The 18318-nt window shown below is 40.4% G+C and overlaps 1 protein-coding gene across 5 annotated transcripts in view; it reads left to right on the forward strand.

The window, feature by feature from the left end:
• Positions 1 to 16426, forward strand: part of LOC106885335 (solute carrier organic anion transporter family member 1C1-like) — a 31776-nt gene extending 15350 nt beyond the window's left edge. For all 5 annotated transcript variants that reach the window (XM_014937458.1, XM_014937459.1, XM_014937462.1 and 2 more), the window contains 9 exons: positions 2856 to 2954; positions 3880 to 4116; positions 5808 to 5972; positions 7330 to 7525; positions 9844 to 10009; positions 11341 to 11522; positions 12915 to 12979; positions 14169 to 14286; positions 15503 to 16426. In XM_014937458.1, the coding sequence (XP_014792944.1) occupies positions 2856 to 2954; positions 3880 to 4116; positions 5808 to 5972; positions 7330 to 7525; positions 9844 to 10009; positions 11341 to 11522; positions 12915 to 12979; positions 14169 to 14286; positions 15503 to 15725 (1451 nt within the window). In that variant the 3' untranslated portion in view covers positions 15726 to 16426. The remainder of the gene's footprint in view (positions 1 to 2855; positions 2955 to 3879; positions 4117 to 5807; positions 5973 to 7329; positions 7526 to 9843; positions 10010 to 11340; positions 11523 to 12914; positions 12980 to 14168; positions 14287 to 15502) is intronic.
• The last annotated feature ends 1892 nt before the right edge of the window (positions 16427 to 18318 follow it).

Raw genomic sequence — 18318 nt, forward strand, 5'->3', positions numbered from 1 at the left:
CATTTTAACATTCTGAATAGTAAACTTCAGTCTCTTATTCCATTCAAATATTTTCATACTTTAATAGACTGACCCAATTTGCAAAAAAAGTGAATGTTGAAATACAGTCTTTTCCATAAATCTGAAATTTCATTTCTTGACAAGTATTAATTTTTTCTATATCAGACTTTTTAATCAATTGACTGAATCTATTTATGATCAGCATTTTTTGTAAAATAAAAAGTCCTATAATGAATAAACTTCAGTCAAGCCTTTCTGTTGAATTTTGACCACTGATCTCACTACTTGACCCTGATCTCATTATTTGACCTCACTTTCCTGTCTCTCCTTTCTCTCCTGGCCTTAGAAGTTTTGTTGAATAAGAACGTAACTTATTTTGTGGCAGAGACAGCTTTTTATTGTGTCAATGGAACACAACATTAAAATACTTTTCACAGCAATAAAGCTGGAGTTTCCTTAGGAAGGGACAGAAAAGGAAAAATTAACCTATTTTTTAAGCCATCTTACAGAATTTAATAGAGGATGGTAGCTTTGCTGTAGTGGTTAACTTTATTACAGACTTTGAGTGAATGTAATTTCATCCCTTAGTTGAGCACTGGCATATAATCTTGTAACTATTGAAACCATGGCTTCAACAGAAACATATCTGAGCCCGATGTATGTTAATACCTGTTACATGCTAAATTACTCATCAATACAAAGGCTGGTTGAACTATGTCAAAACACAGCAGCTGATGAACTGGTAAGTCTGCATGATTTGCTGTTTGCAGTTACAAAGGAAAATGTAAGAAAATATCAGAGTGAACTTATTTGGTTTTGTTTTATCACAATACAAACATATTATCTTAGTGAAGTTATTGAATTTAAAGAGTATGCAAGTGTGAAATTTAATTTAAAAACGATACATATACAAAATTATTGCACATATGCTTCTAAGTTTATCTGGTAGCTTATAGTATCCTAAAGAAATATACTGCAAACAACATACAAGGCCACTGGTATGGTTGTGCTTTTTTATATCTGTTTATTTTAGAAATTTGCCACTGAGTACTTGAATTTTGGAGATGACCTTGTGTATTTCTGAGTAGTAAGTTTTGCTTTAGATTCACTGATAAAAAGCTAATTCCTGGCTTTCAGTGTCAAAATCCTGAGTCTGCAGAAGTCGGTCACTTTGGAAGGATCAGAACTTTATTTAAAAGGCTAGAACGTCCAATGAGGTAAAATGAGAGAACTAAATAAAAGCAATATGCAATTGGAGTAATGAAGCAAAACCAAAAAACCATATGGTTAAATTATGCTCTAAGAATTTATTATAGAAGCCCTTGATCATAAGGTGATTAATTACTGTATTAAGAAGAGAATTTGCAAAACTGACAGGGGAAAAATCTCTACAGTAGAACAATGCAGTAGGATTTATACAATGTAAGGCTGAACATGGGCAAGAACTAATAGGCACTTGATCAAGAATTCCTTTTTTTCTAATAAAATTAAGCCTTATGCAACTACAAAGAACTCCCAAGTGTCAGTTTCATGCTAGACTTTAGGAACCTCAATCACTGAACTTTTTTTTGAAACTTTTACCCCTTATCACTAAACTTTAACAGATCAACACAAGTGACAAGGGAAAGTGAAGACTTAAATTATTTTGAGGATGTTTTTATTTTATTTTGATTTCTGGCAGTGGTCACCAAAATTCTGTTGTGCTGTGTTTACATACCCAGTCAGTCCTAGCTTCCTAGGTTTCTGCTGGTCTTCACAGCTTATTGATTTTCTCCTGGGGGCATCCCTAATGATCCCGTATTGTCTCTTTGTAAGCAGAGACAGAGTGGGAAATGGAAACCTCAGTGAGGCCAGTAGCAAAACTGCAAGCTGATTTTAACGAGGCTATTACTTAATCACTGGATATCTTGACTTTTTCTTTTTTTTGGAAGGGACCTTACAGATTATTTAGTTCCAACCCCCCTGCCATGGGATCACTGGATATCTTGACTTTTTTTTTTTTTGGAAGGGACCTTAAAGATTATTTAGTTCCAACCCCCCTGCCATGGTCAGGGACACCTCCCACTAGACCAGGTTGCTCAAAACCCATTCCAGCCTGGCCTAGCTAAATCATTTAACTGATTTGCTCATTATGGCGCTGAATGAATCAACAAAGATTCTGGCTAACGAGCTTTGATCACACACAGGCACACTTATATCTCCTTCTTGCCTGCTGAAAATATTGTCAGGGTCCTGTACCTAATTCCATGTCCGTGCACTTTTAATTGTCCCTGTCACGATAATGTGACTCCAAACCGCAAAGATGTGCCTTCTTATATGCACATCATCAGATCAACTACTGCTACTTAAAATTAAATGAGGGACCTGAACACATAGTACAGGGCAAAAGTCCTGACTTCTACAATCACAGAACATCATGCAAGCTCTACATAGAGTTGCAGGTAGATTTATGATACCTCCGATGGGCCTAGAGTTGTGTGGTCGTTAGTTAACCACTGCAAGCTCAATGATGCAACTACAAAAATCAGAGCAGTAGGGAAGAGGAGGGATGAAAAATCATTGCCATGTTATTCTCTTTCTGCCTCTTCCCTCCAAGACACCAGGGAGATCCCTCTTACTTCAGCAAAGCCCTATGCAGGTGAAGGCACCTGCTTCCACACCACAGCAAGTGTCTTTGCAGCTTATGGCTTATTTTCTTGCCGGCCAGAAGGTTCCTACTAGACATCTCCCAACAGCCTGTGCCCCTCTTCTGCCTCCTCCTTCCTCTCTGTGTTCCTTGCCCACAGAGGAGTGGCCGTGCTTGTCCACATGGTGTTTTTTTCTCACCTTCCCCTGCTGCCTCCCTTCTCTTACAGGCCTGGTGAGATCCTCGGGCATGTTTGGGCCGACCCTGGGCTTCCTGCTTGGATCTTTCTGTGCCAGCCTCTGGGTCGATATTGGCGTTGTGGATGTTGGTAAGACACCATGGAGTGATGGACCAACTGAGAGGTTGGCAGGAGCCTGCATGCTAAGAAGCACCTTCCCAGCTTACTACTCCAAAAAGGGGGGTTCTCTAGAGAGTTTTTGCTGCTCAAAAGCTGGGTGTTTTAATATCTGTAGCACTGCAGTGTGACTGGAATGGCCCTTGATGCAAGACCCCCACCTCTGCCGCAGAAATATGTCATCCCTCCTTTTATGCTTGTACATGCACTCGTTGCACTCTTGCTAAGCAGCTGAGAACAAGCGAGCAAATTAAAGGCCATCCCTGCATTGAGGGAACCCTGAAAGGCCTTTGCTCGTGGACACTTTCAACACTTGGCAAAAATTATGTTTGTTTTTTTTAAAAAGCACGCAGCAGAGATTCATATGAAAACTCATTTCATTGTTAAAATCTCTTTCAGTCTCTAATCCAAGGGAAAATTTGAGGAACTTCAAGGAACAACGGCTGGGTTTGGGGAGGGAAGAATGAGGGTGCAGTGGGAAGTAGAGAAAGAGATGTTGTTTTTCGGGGGTGAAGGGCCCTCTTGCTGTTACTCGTTCCAGCAGAAAATGTTGGAAGATTGTGGCAAGGAAATGCAACCATGGATCTAAATGTGTGCATCTATTTTTGACTGCATGGGACCGATTTGATACCAGCTGCTTCTCAATTCTTCATGTGAAACATAAATCACCTCTATTCTGGTCTTTGAAGAATATATATATAAGGATAACTATAGAATTGTTAGTTAAATAAAAAAGAAATAATTTAATTGCTCTGCATGGTATTTAATCTATTTTCCTGTCTTTCTCTATGTTATAGACACCATCAGTATAAATCCTAAGGACGTTAGTTAAATAAAAAAGAAATAGTTTAATTGCTCTGCATGATATTTAATCTATTTTCCTGTCTTTATTTTATAGACACCATCAGTATAAATCCTAAGGATACCCGTTGGGTTGGTGCCTGGTGGCTTGGATTGCTCATTTGTGGAGCAGTCAACTTCATTGCTTCGTTGCCTTTCTGGTTTCTGCCTCACTCCTTAACAAAAGAAGGAGAGAATGAAAACCTGAAGATCAGCCATTTGTCCGTTCAAGGAGAGAACTGTAAAATAGACTCCCCAGTTCAGCCACAGATGAAGTTCTCAGAGGCAGTAAAAGGTGAAATATCATTTCCCAAATGTTTATATGCGAATTCCCTCTCATGGGCTCACCCTGAGCTGAGCATGGATTTGCACAACCCTCAGCAAAATGCACATTTCTGCTGTGCAAATGATGGACAAAAATGCCGTAGTTGGTAGTATCGAAATTACATGCAAAGGGTGGGTTTCAGTTCTCTGTGTCAGACGGCTGGAAAAAGCTCATGCTGAGCCCCAGAGATTCCCAGTTCAGCATGGTAGTTGTCGTGTGGTGTGTTACAGCTACTATTTTATGATCATAGAATCATAGAATCGTCTAGGTTGGAAGGGACCTTAAAGATCACCTAGTCCAACCATCAACCTAACTCTGACAAAAAAATAGATAAGAAATAAGCACCTCAAGTACTGTGTCCAGTTTTGGGCCCCTCACCACAAAAAAGACGTTGAGGTGCTGGAGCGGGTCCAGAGAAGGGCAACGAAGCTGGTGAGGGATCTGGAGAGTAAGTCTTATGAGGAGAGGCTGAGGGGGCTGGGGGTGTTCAGTCTGAAGAAGAGGAGGCTGAGGGGAGACCTTATCCTGCTCTATAACTACCTGAAGGGGGGCTGTAGAGAGGTGGGGGTCGGTCTCTTCTCTCAAGTCACAGGAGATAGGACAAGGAGAAATGGCCTCAAGTTGTGCCGGGGGAGGTTTAGATTGGGAATAATTTCTTCACAGAAAGGGTTATCCAGCATTGGTATAGGCTGCCCAGGGAAGTGGTTGAGGCACCATCCCTGAAGGTTTTCAAAAGACGGGTTGACATGGTCCTCAGGAATATGGTTTAGTGATGATGAAGGCTAGGTTACTGTTACTCTGAGGCCAACATTTGGGAGGGAAACATGGAGATAAGTACTACAAGGCCAGTTGCAGGGATTTCACTGAAGGCATGGTTCCTGTGTACGAGCTCAGTAATGCTATATTAACCTCCTATAGGCAATACCAGACACAACTACCCATCTCTGGACTCAGTTCCCCAAGGTTTTTATTCATACGTGTGTATGTATGTACCCTTTCCAGAAAAGTGTTTTAATCTCTTGTGTTTAAGGTAAGTGTGCCAGACCTCATGTACTATCTGTAGTAGCAAGCGCCCTTTCCAGAAAAGTGTTTTAAGCTCTTGTGTTTAAGGTAAGTGTGCCAGACCTCAGGCTAAATGCAGGGGTTTGCCTTCACTTTGCTTCTATGGACTTAGATACTCTAAACAAGGGTCTCAGGAAAGGTTTCAACCTTTTCCTGGGTCAGGTGCTCCCTTTTTCTGAATATCACCCTCATGCAGAGCTCTAGTGAGGTTTGTGAAGGCTCCTGCTTTAGGCACCAAACTTTTCGCTTGGTACATTATAGAGTCCTAATGGTCCCCTAGGGACCCTCTCCTGTACAGGGTTTGAGGACCAGAGTTGCAAGCCTTAGTGCCATTGCTGAACAGTCCTGCATTGCACACAAGAAAATGGTAAAAGGATTTCTGATTTCCAGTCCAGCATCCACCATGCCATTCAGCCTTCCTGCTTCTCTAAGAAATCACGTGCCGGCAATGAGGAAAACCTCATTTTTTCAGGCAAAGAACTGCAGTCTGCAATAGGGCCAGTAGTTAACTCAAAGTTAGTTCTATCATCTAAAGGATGTCAAAACAACTCTTCTCTATGTGTTTAGCAGGGTGTACAGCATATACCTCTCCATTGCAGATTTCCTCCCAGCTCTGAAGAAGATGTTTGGAAATACAGTTTTCCTGGTGTACATCTTCCTCACTATTCTGCAGTACAATTCTCTTGTTGGGATGATAACCTTTGAGACAAAGTTTATGGAGCAGCAATTTAATGTATCAGTGGCAAAGGCCATCTTTCTAATTGGTAGGTACCTGTCCTCCTTTTAAATTCCAATGTCAACAAGGAAGCTTTTCTTTGTTATTTTGCCTCCCTTTTTAGGAGGAGTTTCTATGAACTTTTTTTTGGTTAAAAAAAGTAGGTAGTAATTTATTAATTTTCATAATGTATTTTCAAAATGGATATTAATTTTAGTGTTGGTTTTCCTGGTGTTCCTAATTTAGTGAGATAGAGAATTATTAGAACTGGGTGGATTATTTTTTTTTGGCTGGAGTTGTTTTCAAAGAGTGACATCCAGATTATGAATGTGTCTGATTTTGTGAACAAAACCCACACAAACTGCAACTAAGTAACAACTAAGAGAAAGAAACTGTTAATTTAGAAAATGTCTGATGAAATATGTGATTTTCCTTTGCAGAATAGCATCTCAGTATAAATGTTCTTCAGTTTTGATTACAAATGCAATTTTCATAAGCAATAAGAAACAAAAATGTTAAATTTTGAGTCATTTCATTCAGCTCAAAGCTCTTTTTCTATTTGCCAGTTCCCTCAAAAATGAGTTCTTTGTAATGCTCTACAAAAGAATGCTGAAATTATATTAATCTTACGGTGATTAATATGGTCTCATAACCCGGCAAAAAAATCAGGGTATTTGAAGACATTGCAGAAGTGATATTCCATGACTTTAATCTGAAGGCAGCTTGCTTTGCTGGGGGTGAAGTACTAATGTGGGAAGAACTTTCTTTTTCCTATTTTGTTTTGGATGCAGGGAAAATTTTCCAAAACCAACATGACCAAAAAAACCACAAAATCAAAAAAAACCACACAGAGAATGGCAAACCCCTCACAATAAAACCTTGTAAAAGCTCTCTATTTAGCATGTAAGTATTAGGGCTGGAGTCTGTGAAATGCTGAATGGATTAAATCTAAATGCAAATTTTTCTATGATTCACTCTCCAATGCAGGATGTTGTTTCCTTTCATGTTCTCTTTTGGAGACTTTTCTTTTTAACTATTGGGAAGTTTAATGTTTTACTTTAAAGGAAGAAGCACCCATAAGCTGAGACATTGGTCTCATTTACTCCAGTTTGTAACAGGCACCTGTATAGGTTTTATGATGTCTGTATGCATGCAAACAACAGTATAATAAAAAGGTAGGGAATATCGAAGAACTAAGCTTTTTGAAGTCATAACATGACTTGAAAGAAAATGAGGAGGTAAGTAAAATTACTTAAGGGTAATAAAAATTCTTAGAACCTCAAAGGATGAGTCTGGAAAATAGGTCAGTATCTGATATTTTGGAAACTACTAGAACCAGATATTTACTTGAAAAACAGTGAATGCAAGGGACAGCAGTTAACATTCTTGTAACCTTCTATTTGCAGGTGTGATACTTTTACCCATCACAATCCTGGGGATGTTTCTAGGAGGCTTTCTGATCAAGAAATTCAAACTTCACATCACTGAAATGGCAAAGTTCGCATGCATCACCTTCATAGTAGCGTATTTGTTAAACCTCTTGTACTTCACGTGCGGTTGTGAGGTGCTCCAGGTGGCTGGCTTGACAGCGCCCTACTCAGGGTTTGTATCCCCTTGGGTTTGTGTTGGTTGTGCCGTTTGTCATGGTTACACCCTACCCTATGCAGAACATAGTGCAAGCACCTGGATTCCTCAGCTCACAGTCTAATCTGGCCTTGTTATCTCATCCGGAATATAAACTTTCTCTTCTACGAAACATTTTAATTTTGATTTGGATGAATTATGAAATTTGGCTTCTCTGTTGGTTTGCTGTAGAATATTTCTATATCTTTCGCATAAAAAAAATTCTGTATATGTCTGTTTAAAGGCAAAAATTTTTCATTGCAATTGGTGTGTATTAGGTCATCTGCTAGCGTCAATCAGTGTGGTTTCAGCCACAGTGGAGCTACTGTGATTATATAATTTTACTGCTCTCTTGATGGTGACAGGCATAAGAAAACCCCAGATTTTGAGGTAGGCCTGTCAAGCTGAAATGATACCTAATGTTGGGGATGGGTAGAATACCCCAATATTTTGTCTTTCTAATTTCATTTAAACTGACATTTCTTTTTCTAAACTGTTTACTGCTGGATATTGAGAATATACCTCCATATTCTGGCAATTCACTAATGAATACAAAATTTATCACAGGCAGTTGAAATATTTATATTGGATTTCAAAACTTTCACTTAAAGCTGTAGAGAGCAAAAAGAGTGTTGGAAGTGGCTTCCCTATAGCCCCCCAGTGTTTTTGCCTCTAGAAGGGACAATCTTCTAGATCAGTAGTTATCAACCTGCACAGAGAGATACCAGCCCTCCCTTGGTTTCTGGAGCTGCTGATCCGCTCAGGGCCATTTTCTCAGCTGTGAGGTAGAAAGTGGTCATGTCAGGAGCGTGTGATGCCCAAACAGACGTTCCCCCCTCCTTACCAGGACTATGGTCATGCTTTTTTAAGAACATTTTGCTGATCCCAGCAGAACGCCACAATTGCCTACTGTTCAAATGTAGCTCAGTCCGGTCCAACAAATTTCAAGGGATTTTAAGGATTAAACTGAATCCAGCAGGGCTTGCTAGATTTTCACTTCAGGCAGAAACTCAGTTCTGTGTTTTTGGAAACGTTCAGGGGAATATCTAAGTTGTCCTGGCAAACCTGACACCCAGTTCAGCTCTGAGGTTAGTTACATAGCGATGTCAGGGGTTTGTGCAGGGGAGATAACTCTGGTTGACCGCAACATCTGGTACTGTAGAGTGAATTAAAAATAAGCAGAAACATCAAGAGAGCAAATACTGAACGAGCCATTACATCTTCTCCAGGAGAACTGGGACTGGAGGATTTAGCATGTGCTAGGATTGTTCTGGCTAAGCAAGTCACATAATGTTTTACCCATTTAGCAATTTGTATTTTGAAGATGAGCAACAGCCTAACGAGGGCTAAGCCCCCCAGTTATTTTCCCTTCTAAAGATCTAGGAGAAATGTAGCCCCCTTGAGGTGTGTATTGGATTGAGGGGTAGGGAGGAAGAAAAGGCAAATTTTGAGCACTTGTTCTTTATATTGTGAATGACTTCAAAGCAGGGGTGATTTGTAGATGGTGGACTTCTCCCACTTTCTGAAAACTGAGCCCTGCTACCATGCCCTCAGGGTCACCTGGCTGCTTTTGAAATTCTCAATGCTAGTTATCATCTGCTGAGGTTAGCTCGCCGGGGCCTGAGTTTGAAGTTTCTTACAGAGATGTTGGTAAAGATGGAAGCTATGAAAGTCCATGATAATACACAGCAAGAAATGTGATCTGGTAAGAAATGGGGCTGAAGCCTGTCCCAGGTGCAGGGCTGCTGCTGAGCTTCGTCAGAGTCGAGACAGAAGCAACACTTCCCACTCAGTCTCACACAACTTTCATTGCCACTAGCCAGTTCTGGTCCAGTAAAAAACATTACAAGGTCATCTTGCTGCTGTTGTTGTATGTATTTTTATATCACCACTTCAAGCACCCAGATATGGTATGATTTCTACTGCTAAGGAAAAGCATGGCCACTCTACAGGGAATAAGAGATTTTTGGGTATGATTTTCTTTTTCTTGGGTTAAGTGTAATACCAAATATTCCCTTCCAGCCAAGAATACCTAGTTTGCGAGTTGCCTGCCATTTCAGCAACAGAATGTTAAAAAAAAATGTTAATGTTTGATGAAAAATCTCAAGACAGCTTTGGTTTAGCTGAAAATATCTTAGTCTCCATATGACAATTTAACAGTCTATTGGATGGTAGCAGATACCTGTCCGTGTTGATTGCTTCACTTTCTCCATATTTTTCCTTCCTACTCCCTGATATTTTGTTCGACTGTGTAATTTGACTAAAAGACTCTTTTATTGCTTTCTCGTTTCCTCCAGATTAAAACACCTTTCCTCTCCCAAAACCAATTTCATGGCCAGTTGCAACGCAGACTGTGGCTGCAAGATGGATCAGTGGGACCCTGTGTGCGGGGATAATGGGATCACCTACATGACAGCCTGCTTTGCGGGGTGTAAATCATCAACCGGGACAGGAAAGAATATGGTAAATATATAGGTGGAGAGATGATTACAGGTATAGCTAGATTTCTTCATCTGTTAATTTTTTGGCTTTGCGCTTAAGTGATCCTCTAGACACAAATATCCACTTTGTATGGTTTAACCTTGTAGTAAAAACTGAGTGAGCACAATGTTGCAGGGAGGGTTTTAAAATAGTTGCAGTGAGGTAAGTAAGCTATTCTGGAAAACAAGAAAACCTCAGACTCTTGACTTATATTTCTTGAATGATTTTCTTTTGATTTTTTTTTTTTTTTATAATTTATCTTCTTCTCAGTAAGATGACCACTTTTATTTTGATTTTTTTTTTTTTAATAATTTATCTTCTTCTCAGTAAGATGACCATAAATTTGTCTTTAAGTTTCTCAGTAGATCTATTACTGCATAGGTACAACACAGCTAAGAGGGGGTTTGCTTTAGGAAACCTTTACTAGTCTGGTTGTTATACTAGCAAAATCCCATGGTGCGTGCAGCACCCTGTAGAAAATTGTGAGTGCTGGTTTCACGTATCATACTGGAGTTGCCTGCTTTTCTGAGCTGCTATAGCTCAGGAAAGCAAGTCATGACTCTAAATCATACAGCCAAGAGGTCCCATAAATATCTATCTGGTCATTTTGTTTAGTGTATTTGGAGCAAAGTAATTTCCAGGCATTCAAACAATCCTGCCTTGGAAAGACCATTAAAACGGGTAGGTTTGCAGAAGTGTGTGCAACTGGTCATGCCTTCTGGCAGAAGCAGAATTGTCTTCATGTAACAAGACTGAAAAAGATGGGCAACTTTTTCAGACTTATACCCGTACATCCCAGCAATATTGTCATCCTTGACTTCAGGGAAATTGGCTTTCAACCCCACGTCTCCTGCTAGCTTCAAAGACTATGAAACAGTGTGCTCTCAATCCGGCACCAAATTGCTGTTTTAGATACAAAAGATAGATATACATGATTGCATTGTTGAGTCCACTTCTGTATTTTTATGCTTACTCATCTACTTCATAGGATTCCTGAGCAGAATGGCTGGATAATGGTTCACGTCTGAATTTTATAGCTTTAGCTCATTTTAAGAGCACACAGAGCACCTTCTGTTCTAGCCATGGCATGGCTGAAACTAGAGTCACAGTTGCTTTGTGTCTCTGGAGCAGCTCAGAGTGGCTGGAGCATGCCAATGAACTTGGCCATCAGTTTGCAAGGATGATTAGGGAGATTCTTTCGGCATAAACAACAGCCTGCCTGTTCCAGGAAGTGAAAAAATCTAGCTACTAAAGTAGATTTGTGCCACTGAATTCTGATTAAAGGCATTCTTCTTCTCATCTTCTCCTTTCAGGTGTTTCACAATTGCAGCTGTGTGGAAGGACAAGTGCACGGGCTTGGCAATTCCTCTGCGTTTCTGGGACAATGCCAAAGAGAAAGCTGTACCAAAGCATTTCCCTATTTTTTAGCATTACAGACTGCATGTGCATTTATTTTTGCCTTAGGAGGCACTCCTACATACATGATTATGTTTAGGTGAAATACTTTACCTTTCCTTGACCATAAACCTAGGTAAAGAGCATCAGAATATGGTATCGACAGAATGATCTCGACCTTATATTCCTATTGTGAGGAATGGCACGCTGATGAAAGTGGGGCCCTGAGCCTTTGCCTGTACTCTGAAATCCAGATCTGTTCAGAGGCACAACAAAATGCCTGTCCACCAGTTTAATTCCAGCTTAAGGCTGAGTAGATACTTCAGTGACGAAATGGGTGTTTTCATTTCTAATGGCAGGGATGTTTTTAACAGAGCAAAGAACTTAAAATAAGATGCAGTGCTAAGCCCTATCCAAGGGGAACCATGCTGTTCACATTACTCAGGAGAAAAACATTCACCTTTGTTAAGCTTTGGTGCCTCAGAATGTTTCCTGTGTTGTAAGAAGTCCGATAGTCAATTTCGATATTCCCATTTTTTGTCAATATCTGGTATAAGCAGAACCATGTCAGCAGCAATAATTTTTAATTTTTATTCCTTCAGTTGTAAAGCAGCACCTCTATTTTATACTCGGAAGAAAACATATGTGCCTTTCGCCTGGAAGTTTCTTTCTACTCCTGCTCATGGGTGAATTACAATCCTTGGTAGTTAGTGTGCATGACTAGATAGATCTTTTTGCTAAACTGCTGATTATTCTGCAATATTTCTAAGCGTAGCCAGTCTTACTGCGTGCCTGGATTACGGACAAAGATAACTGCTGGGCAAAGTTTTCAGAGAAGCCTTTCATATTAATGCTGAAAAGATGATACACTGATGTATAAACTCCAGTTGAGGAAACAGGCTGGCCGCAGCAAGTCCTCCCCCTGCCCCAGTGCCAGCCCAGTACACCACTCTGCTTTTTGTGAATTCTTTCAGTTCATCTGATGGATACAGGTTGTTTCTCCACTACCTTTGTAGCCAGGTAACTCACATTTGCTGTCTCTTTCTAAAATGCTAGAGGCAGAGGTGGGTTTTACCTGCACGTATCTAGCAAGGACTGCACACCCTTGTTTTCTCTGTTCACAGTACAGCTCCTTCTAAAGCAAGGCAGCTTCTTGGAGCTTAACTTATGGACACGAGGTGCCTGCTTTTAGTTGGTTCACTTCAATTTTCCCATGCACCCTCTCCCAAAACTCTTCACAACCTATTTTCCTTGGATCCAAGATCAGGTTCTGCAGATTCTCCCATTTATTTCATCCGCGGATGTCAATGGAAAGAGGCAATACATCCGAACTTTAACTTTGGTGAATGTTTTCAATCAGGGTTTGGGTGAGCCATGCTAGGTAAGCCACAATACTCTTGCAATGGGCCACATGCAGATGTTCACAGGATGGCTATAGCTACGTTATTCTATTGTTCCACAAAACAATGTACTGTTTTTGTTTCCTTTTTAGATCTGTTTCACCAGACCTGAAATCCTTTGCTGTTGGGATTGAAACTTTAGTTGGTAGAGTACTAGGTAAAACTTAATTTCTTTGTGGAATTCAAGTAGGAAGCCAAAGAGACAGACCAAAGCTAGCCAATGCAATGTCCTTGCTTTAGATGAGAACAAAAGAAATTTTCCAAAATTTTTCTTTATACGCAGACTATGCATTTCAAAATATTTGGAGGAGCTTGCTACATGTTTCCTGGTACGTAATTAAGTATCATGATTATCATGAATTTTTACTATGCAGCAAAGGAACCAGGCAAAGGAAGGAAGCTGTGTTGTACCTTTTGGTTTGGTTTTGTTCGTTTGTTTTTTAAATTTTGGACACAACTACCTTAGCTTGATCAGCCTGGATATCCCTAACACCCATGCTCCCTTTCACCGACCGTTTTTCACTTAGAGCTACCTTGTATTCTACCTATTATTTTCTTTCTTGTGTTTGTCTGCAATAAATAATCATTCCAGTCTTCAGACATGTAGTCTGCCCTGCCTCTAACAAACCTTGCCCTGTCTTCACTTTCTTGCTTGATTTTTGAGATCTTCCCTGTGTAGACAAGCCCAAGTAGTCATTTGGATCTCTATCTCTCTCCTAATCTCCGTCTTTTAGCTGAATGCTGCAGAGAATCACTCTTCTGCTTTTACGAAATAGTTTTCTTCACAAAACTGCACATTATCCCTGAGACAGCTTAGTGGTTATACTAAAGCACTATGACTGTCTAAAAAGAATTCTTTCAGTATACATAACTAATGCATTTATTACCTGGTTGGTTTTGAGCAAGTGCTTTATTTCAGCCCTTTGCTCTCAGCTAACCATTTTTAATGGCAAACTGTTGCGTAATACCTGAACAGATATATTAGTATACCTAAATATTAGTATGTCATGGCACATAATTCCCCACCGGGGACTGAAAATCAAATGTTGGTTACATTATTTCTTTAAACAACCAAAGTTATAATTCTAATAAAAATGCCATTAAAGTAGAATTACTAACATTTCCCTTGCTGAATGTATTAATCCTCTAATCTCCCATCCTTTCAACTCCCTTAAGGTACTTGCTTAAATATTTTCACAAATCTTGTAATCTAAAATGGATGTTTAGTCCCGCTTGATGCAGCCATTATTCAGAAACCCTGAGATTCATTTCCTCATTTGTTTACCAAGACATTAGATTCTGAGATCTTCACGTCTGAGATAATGTAATAAGAATTTTCTTTGCAGGAGGACTCCCAGCCCCTATCTATTTTGGTGCCTTGATCGACAAGACCTGCTTGAAATGGGGGACAAAAAACTGTGGGGGAACTGGATCTTGCCGGGTATATGACACGAATGCATTCAGGTAAGCTGAAATCTTTGGTAAAGGGTTGGGAATTTGGCTTCTGAGGCAGGCCAAGGTATAATTTGCACATGACAATCGTCAATAGACTGATTAGGATTCTAAAAGCACCAAACCCCCCTAATTTTGACTGGACCTTAGGAGATTAAGTAAGCCAAAGAATTTTGATCCAGTCTGACACATGACATCGCAGTACACTGTCTTGTGAACATTGCCAAAATCAGTTATTTTATTGAAGCCTTGGGGCACCGAATAACTCTGCCATGCTTTGGCTTCGTGCGAGACTGAACAACCACGGAGTAAGTGTAGTACCGAAGACACCCTCCCTCATTTTCTCATTTCCTTGCTTCCTAAATATAAAAGCCAGCTCACAAAATCCATGGGGAGAGGGGACCCGAGTGACTGCTGGTGCACAAGGAGCTGTGGCCAGGAGCTCTGAGTGCTGCTGGCGAGGGGCTTGGCGGGGAGGCTGGGATGACAGACAAAGCTCCTGTGCAGCTCCTGCTGTCCCAGCCCTGAAATATCACCTGCAGAATGGGGACATTCATGTTCAGACAGAAGGCTTTTCTGCCAGGAGGATAGGATGTGACTGGAACCCACCTGGGGCTGAAAACCATGAGACTGTTTGCTTTCTGTTTCTTATTTCACTGAATTTCACTGAATTTCACTGAGTTTTAGAGTTGGAAGGGACCATAGAGATCATCTAGTCCAACTCCCCTGCTGAAGCAGGATTGCCTAGAGCTTGTCAGAGCATGTTACTCAGGAGCATCCAGGCGGGTCTTGAAAATCTCCAAGGAAGGGGACTCCACACCCTCCCTGGGCAGCCTGTTCCAGGGCTCTGTCACCCTCACCGTGAAGAAGTTTCTCCTCATATTTGAGTGGAACCTCTTCTGTTCCAACTTGTGCCTGTTGCCCCTTGTCCTCTCACTGGGAACCACTGAAAAGAGTCTGGCTCCCTCCTCCTTCAACCCTCCCTTGAGATACTTGTAGGCATTGATAAGGTCTCCCCTCAGCCTTCTCTTCTCCAGACTAAAGAGCCCCAGCTCTCTCAGCCTCTCCTCATAAGGGAGATGCTCCAATCCTTGAATCATCATTTCTCGAAATGCGGAGCAATACGTGGCTGAGAATAGATGGTTTTGCCAAAGTGTGTTTGATATCTTACTTGGTTCTGCTCAGAAGCTTTATTAATATAAACGTATGTTGTCGCTTTTTTTCCTAGGAATGTTTATCTTGGCCTCATTGCGGGACTACGAGCAGGATGCTGTCTCTTATACATAGTGCTCTGTGTTTTAATAATTAAACGTTTCAAACCAGATGGCAAGGAGATAACAGATATTAAAAATACAGAAAGATCAACAAGGAAAGAACCAGATACTGCCAACAAAAAAGAAATTCTTCCTGGTGCAATAACCTCAGAGGAGAGTGAGGAAACCTGTATGTAAAAAAAAAGGAACAAGGCATTTTCCTAACTCTGCCTATGCTTCAGATTTTCTAAGCACAACAGGGGTCTAATTACTGACTTCAACATCTAGTTTACATTTTGGGAGTTCAAAAATATCTTTGAAACATTGACTCTTAATTTGCTTTACCCTATCCTCCTCCTCTCTTCATCTGAAAGTATAGAGAGAAAAGGTTTTCAAAATTTGGGGTAACTCCCCCACCCTCTTGCTCTCAGTCCCTTTCTAGACCGACAGTAAGACTAGCCAAAATTTTTCAAATGTAATATATTTGATTATGACTGAAAAAATTAAAATTAAGAAATCTACAATAAGCTCCTTTTCCATTTTTTCACTGACTTTATTTCAAGTCCTCTTGCTCTGTATTTAGTCGTACAGCTCTAAATGGCTAATTGAGTTACACTTGCTGGGTAGCTCTGATGGCCTTTGCTGTGTGGTTCATGACCAGAGCTCTTTGTTCCAGGCTGGGTCCCTCGCTCAGGTATGAGAGCCCCAGGGCAGTCAGTGAGCACTCTCTGAACAAGAACTGCACAATGACTCTGGGGTTTGCCTCCAACACAATAAACAATCGAAACGGATTGCAAATAAAAAGAAAGCAATGTATTAATTTTGCAGCTCATCTCAGTACTGGGTTTGAGTAAAATTACTCTGAACTGATGCAATAAAGTGATAGGTGTTTAAGTTTCTTTGATTTATTTTTTTTGTGTGTTCACGTGCGGGCATTTTTATCCTAATGACCACCACATTTATACTATGTGGATTTAGATTTCCTTCCTTGTTTAAGGAACCTCCAGTAAGCTTTGAAATACCGTACTGAAAAATTGCAAATTTACAGCTTTCCACAGACAGCCTAGTCCAGAGAGAAACTTTAATAAAGGATGCTTCCAACAGTCATTACTAGGAAAACAAGACTCTAAAAATACTTTAAGTGTGTTATTTCTCTGGCAGCTCTCATGATGTACCTTTGCAGTGGAAGCAAACATGCCTAGTAAGATCATTGCAGGTTTTGTCTCCGTCATCACAGCCATTTTGCTTTCTTTTCTGGAGGGCATCTCTGCTCCCTGTGGTCCTGTCCACAAGCCTAAAACTAGGAAACAAGCTTTCTTTCCTAATCTTGAACTTCCTCAGGACATGGAAGAGAGCTCTGCACTAATGCAAAGAAAATCTACCCCCTTTTATCTGAGAAAGCACCAAAGCAGATGGCTAAAGACAGGGACTCTCCACCTTAAGTGGTCTTCTGACCTTTCTTCTATCATCTGCCCTCTTAAGTGCAAGAACAGGAAAGGGAAGAGTTGATGTAGTACTAAATGGAAGCAAGTTCTTCATATCCTAGCCTTGGGGAAAGAGTGGTTCGCATTTTATTGCTTAAAGACAATGACCAGCACATTTAGATGTTGTCTTTTACAATCACAGCTCTGGTATGAGGTCCCAGCAGATATGGGGCAGCAGTGTCCGTTGTAAGGGAATAGGAATGAAAGATTCTCCAGTAGAGATAATATTGCATCTAGATCTGGAAATAATTAAAGAAAAATCCAAGTTCCAGAAATGCCAGGAATGTTCTGCAGAGAAAACCATGGTGTGTTTTCCTTCTGCAAATGGTGTTTTAACATTGAATAAATATATTGGCAGTTCTAGAAACTTTCCTGACCTGTGCTAAACATATAGACTCAGTCAGGTGACTCATACTAACATCATTTCCCTTTTACTTCTGTTGCTTGGGTACTTACTTCTGTACATTGGTTTTTTTATATTACAGGTTTTTTGATGACAGCACCTTTTGCACCTCTTGCTTGATTTTCCCGGGAGATAATGTTTTATCAAAGGTGCGATGATAATTGATGTCAGACTAGAAATAAGATTCTGCTCAGATCTGATGATTCACGTCCAGATATTTTCACCAGATGCAACTTGGTAAAGCGAGCTTTTTCAAATAAATAAGACTTAACTTCCTTTTTCATAACAATCCTGAATCAATAATAGTGTAAGTGCTGCCACAGGTGGTATTAAACGAGCCTCTGGCTCAGTATACTCCTAACTCCAAGGCTATACCAGTTGCCTATATTGTCACTTCTGTGCAAGTCTAAGCACTCTTCTGTGAACAACAGGTAGAAGCTTCTTCAAGGGAATAACTTGTTCTTCAACATGTAACTGGCTAGGGTATACAAAAAATGAAATAGGTGGTCAACCGAGTGGCATCTTCTAAAAGTTTTCTATCTCCTTGCCTCTCATAATAGAGAAGAAATAAGAAAATTCTCCCTTTTAATTTCTTCTGCTCTGAAGGCAAGTTTTCACCAAACAGAGAGGCAAACAGGCCCATGGAAGTCTGGTTTGATTGCAAAGCCACATTACTGGTTCTAGGATGAAAGGAGTGGAGTCCCCTTCTTTGGAGATTTTCAAGACCCGCCTGGATGCTCCTGAGTAACATGCTCTGACAAGCTCTAGGCAATCCTGCTTCAGCAGGGGAGTTGGACTAGATGATCTCTATGGTCCCTTCCAACTCTAAAAAATTCAGTGAAATTCAGTGAAACTGATGTCTTTGTCCTGTGTGAAAGCTGTCAGCCCGCTCAGAGCTAACTCT

Source organism: Calidris pugnax, unplaced genomic scaffold, assembly GCF_001431845.1.
Source record: "Calidris pugnax isolate Ruff unplaced genomic scaffold, ASM143184v1 scaffold1, whole genome shotgun sequence".
NCBI lineage: Eukaryota > Metazoa > Chordata > Aves > Charadriiformes > Scolopacidae > Calidris > Calidris pugnax.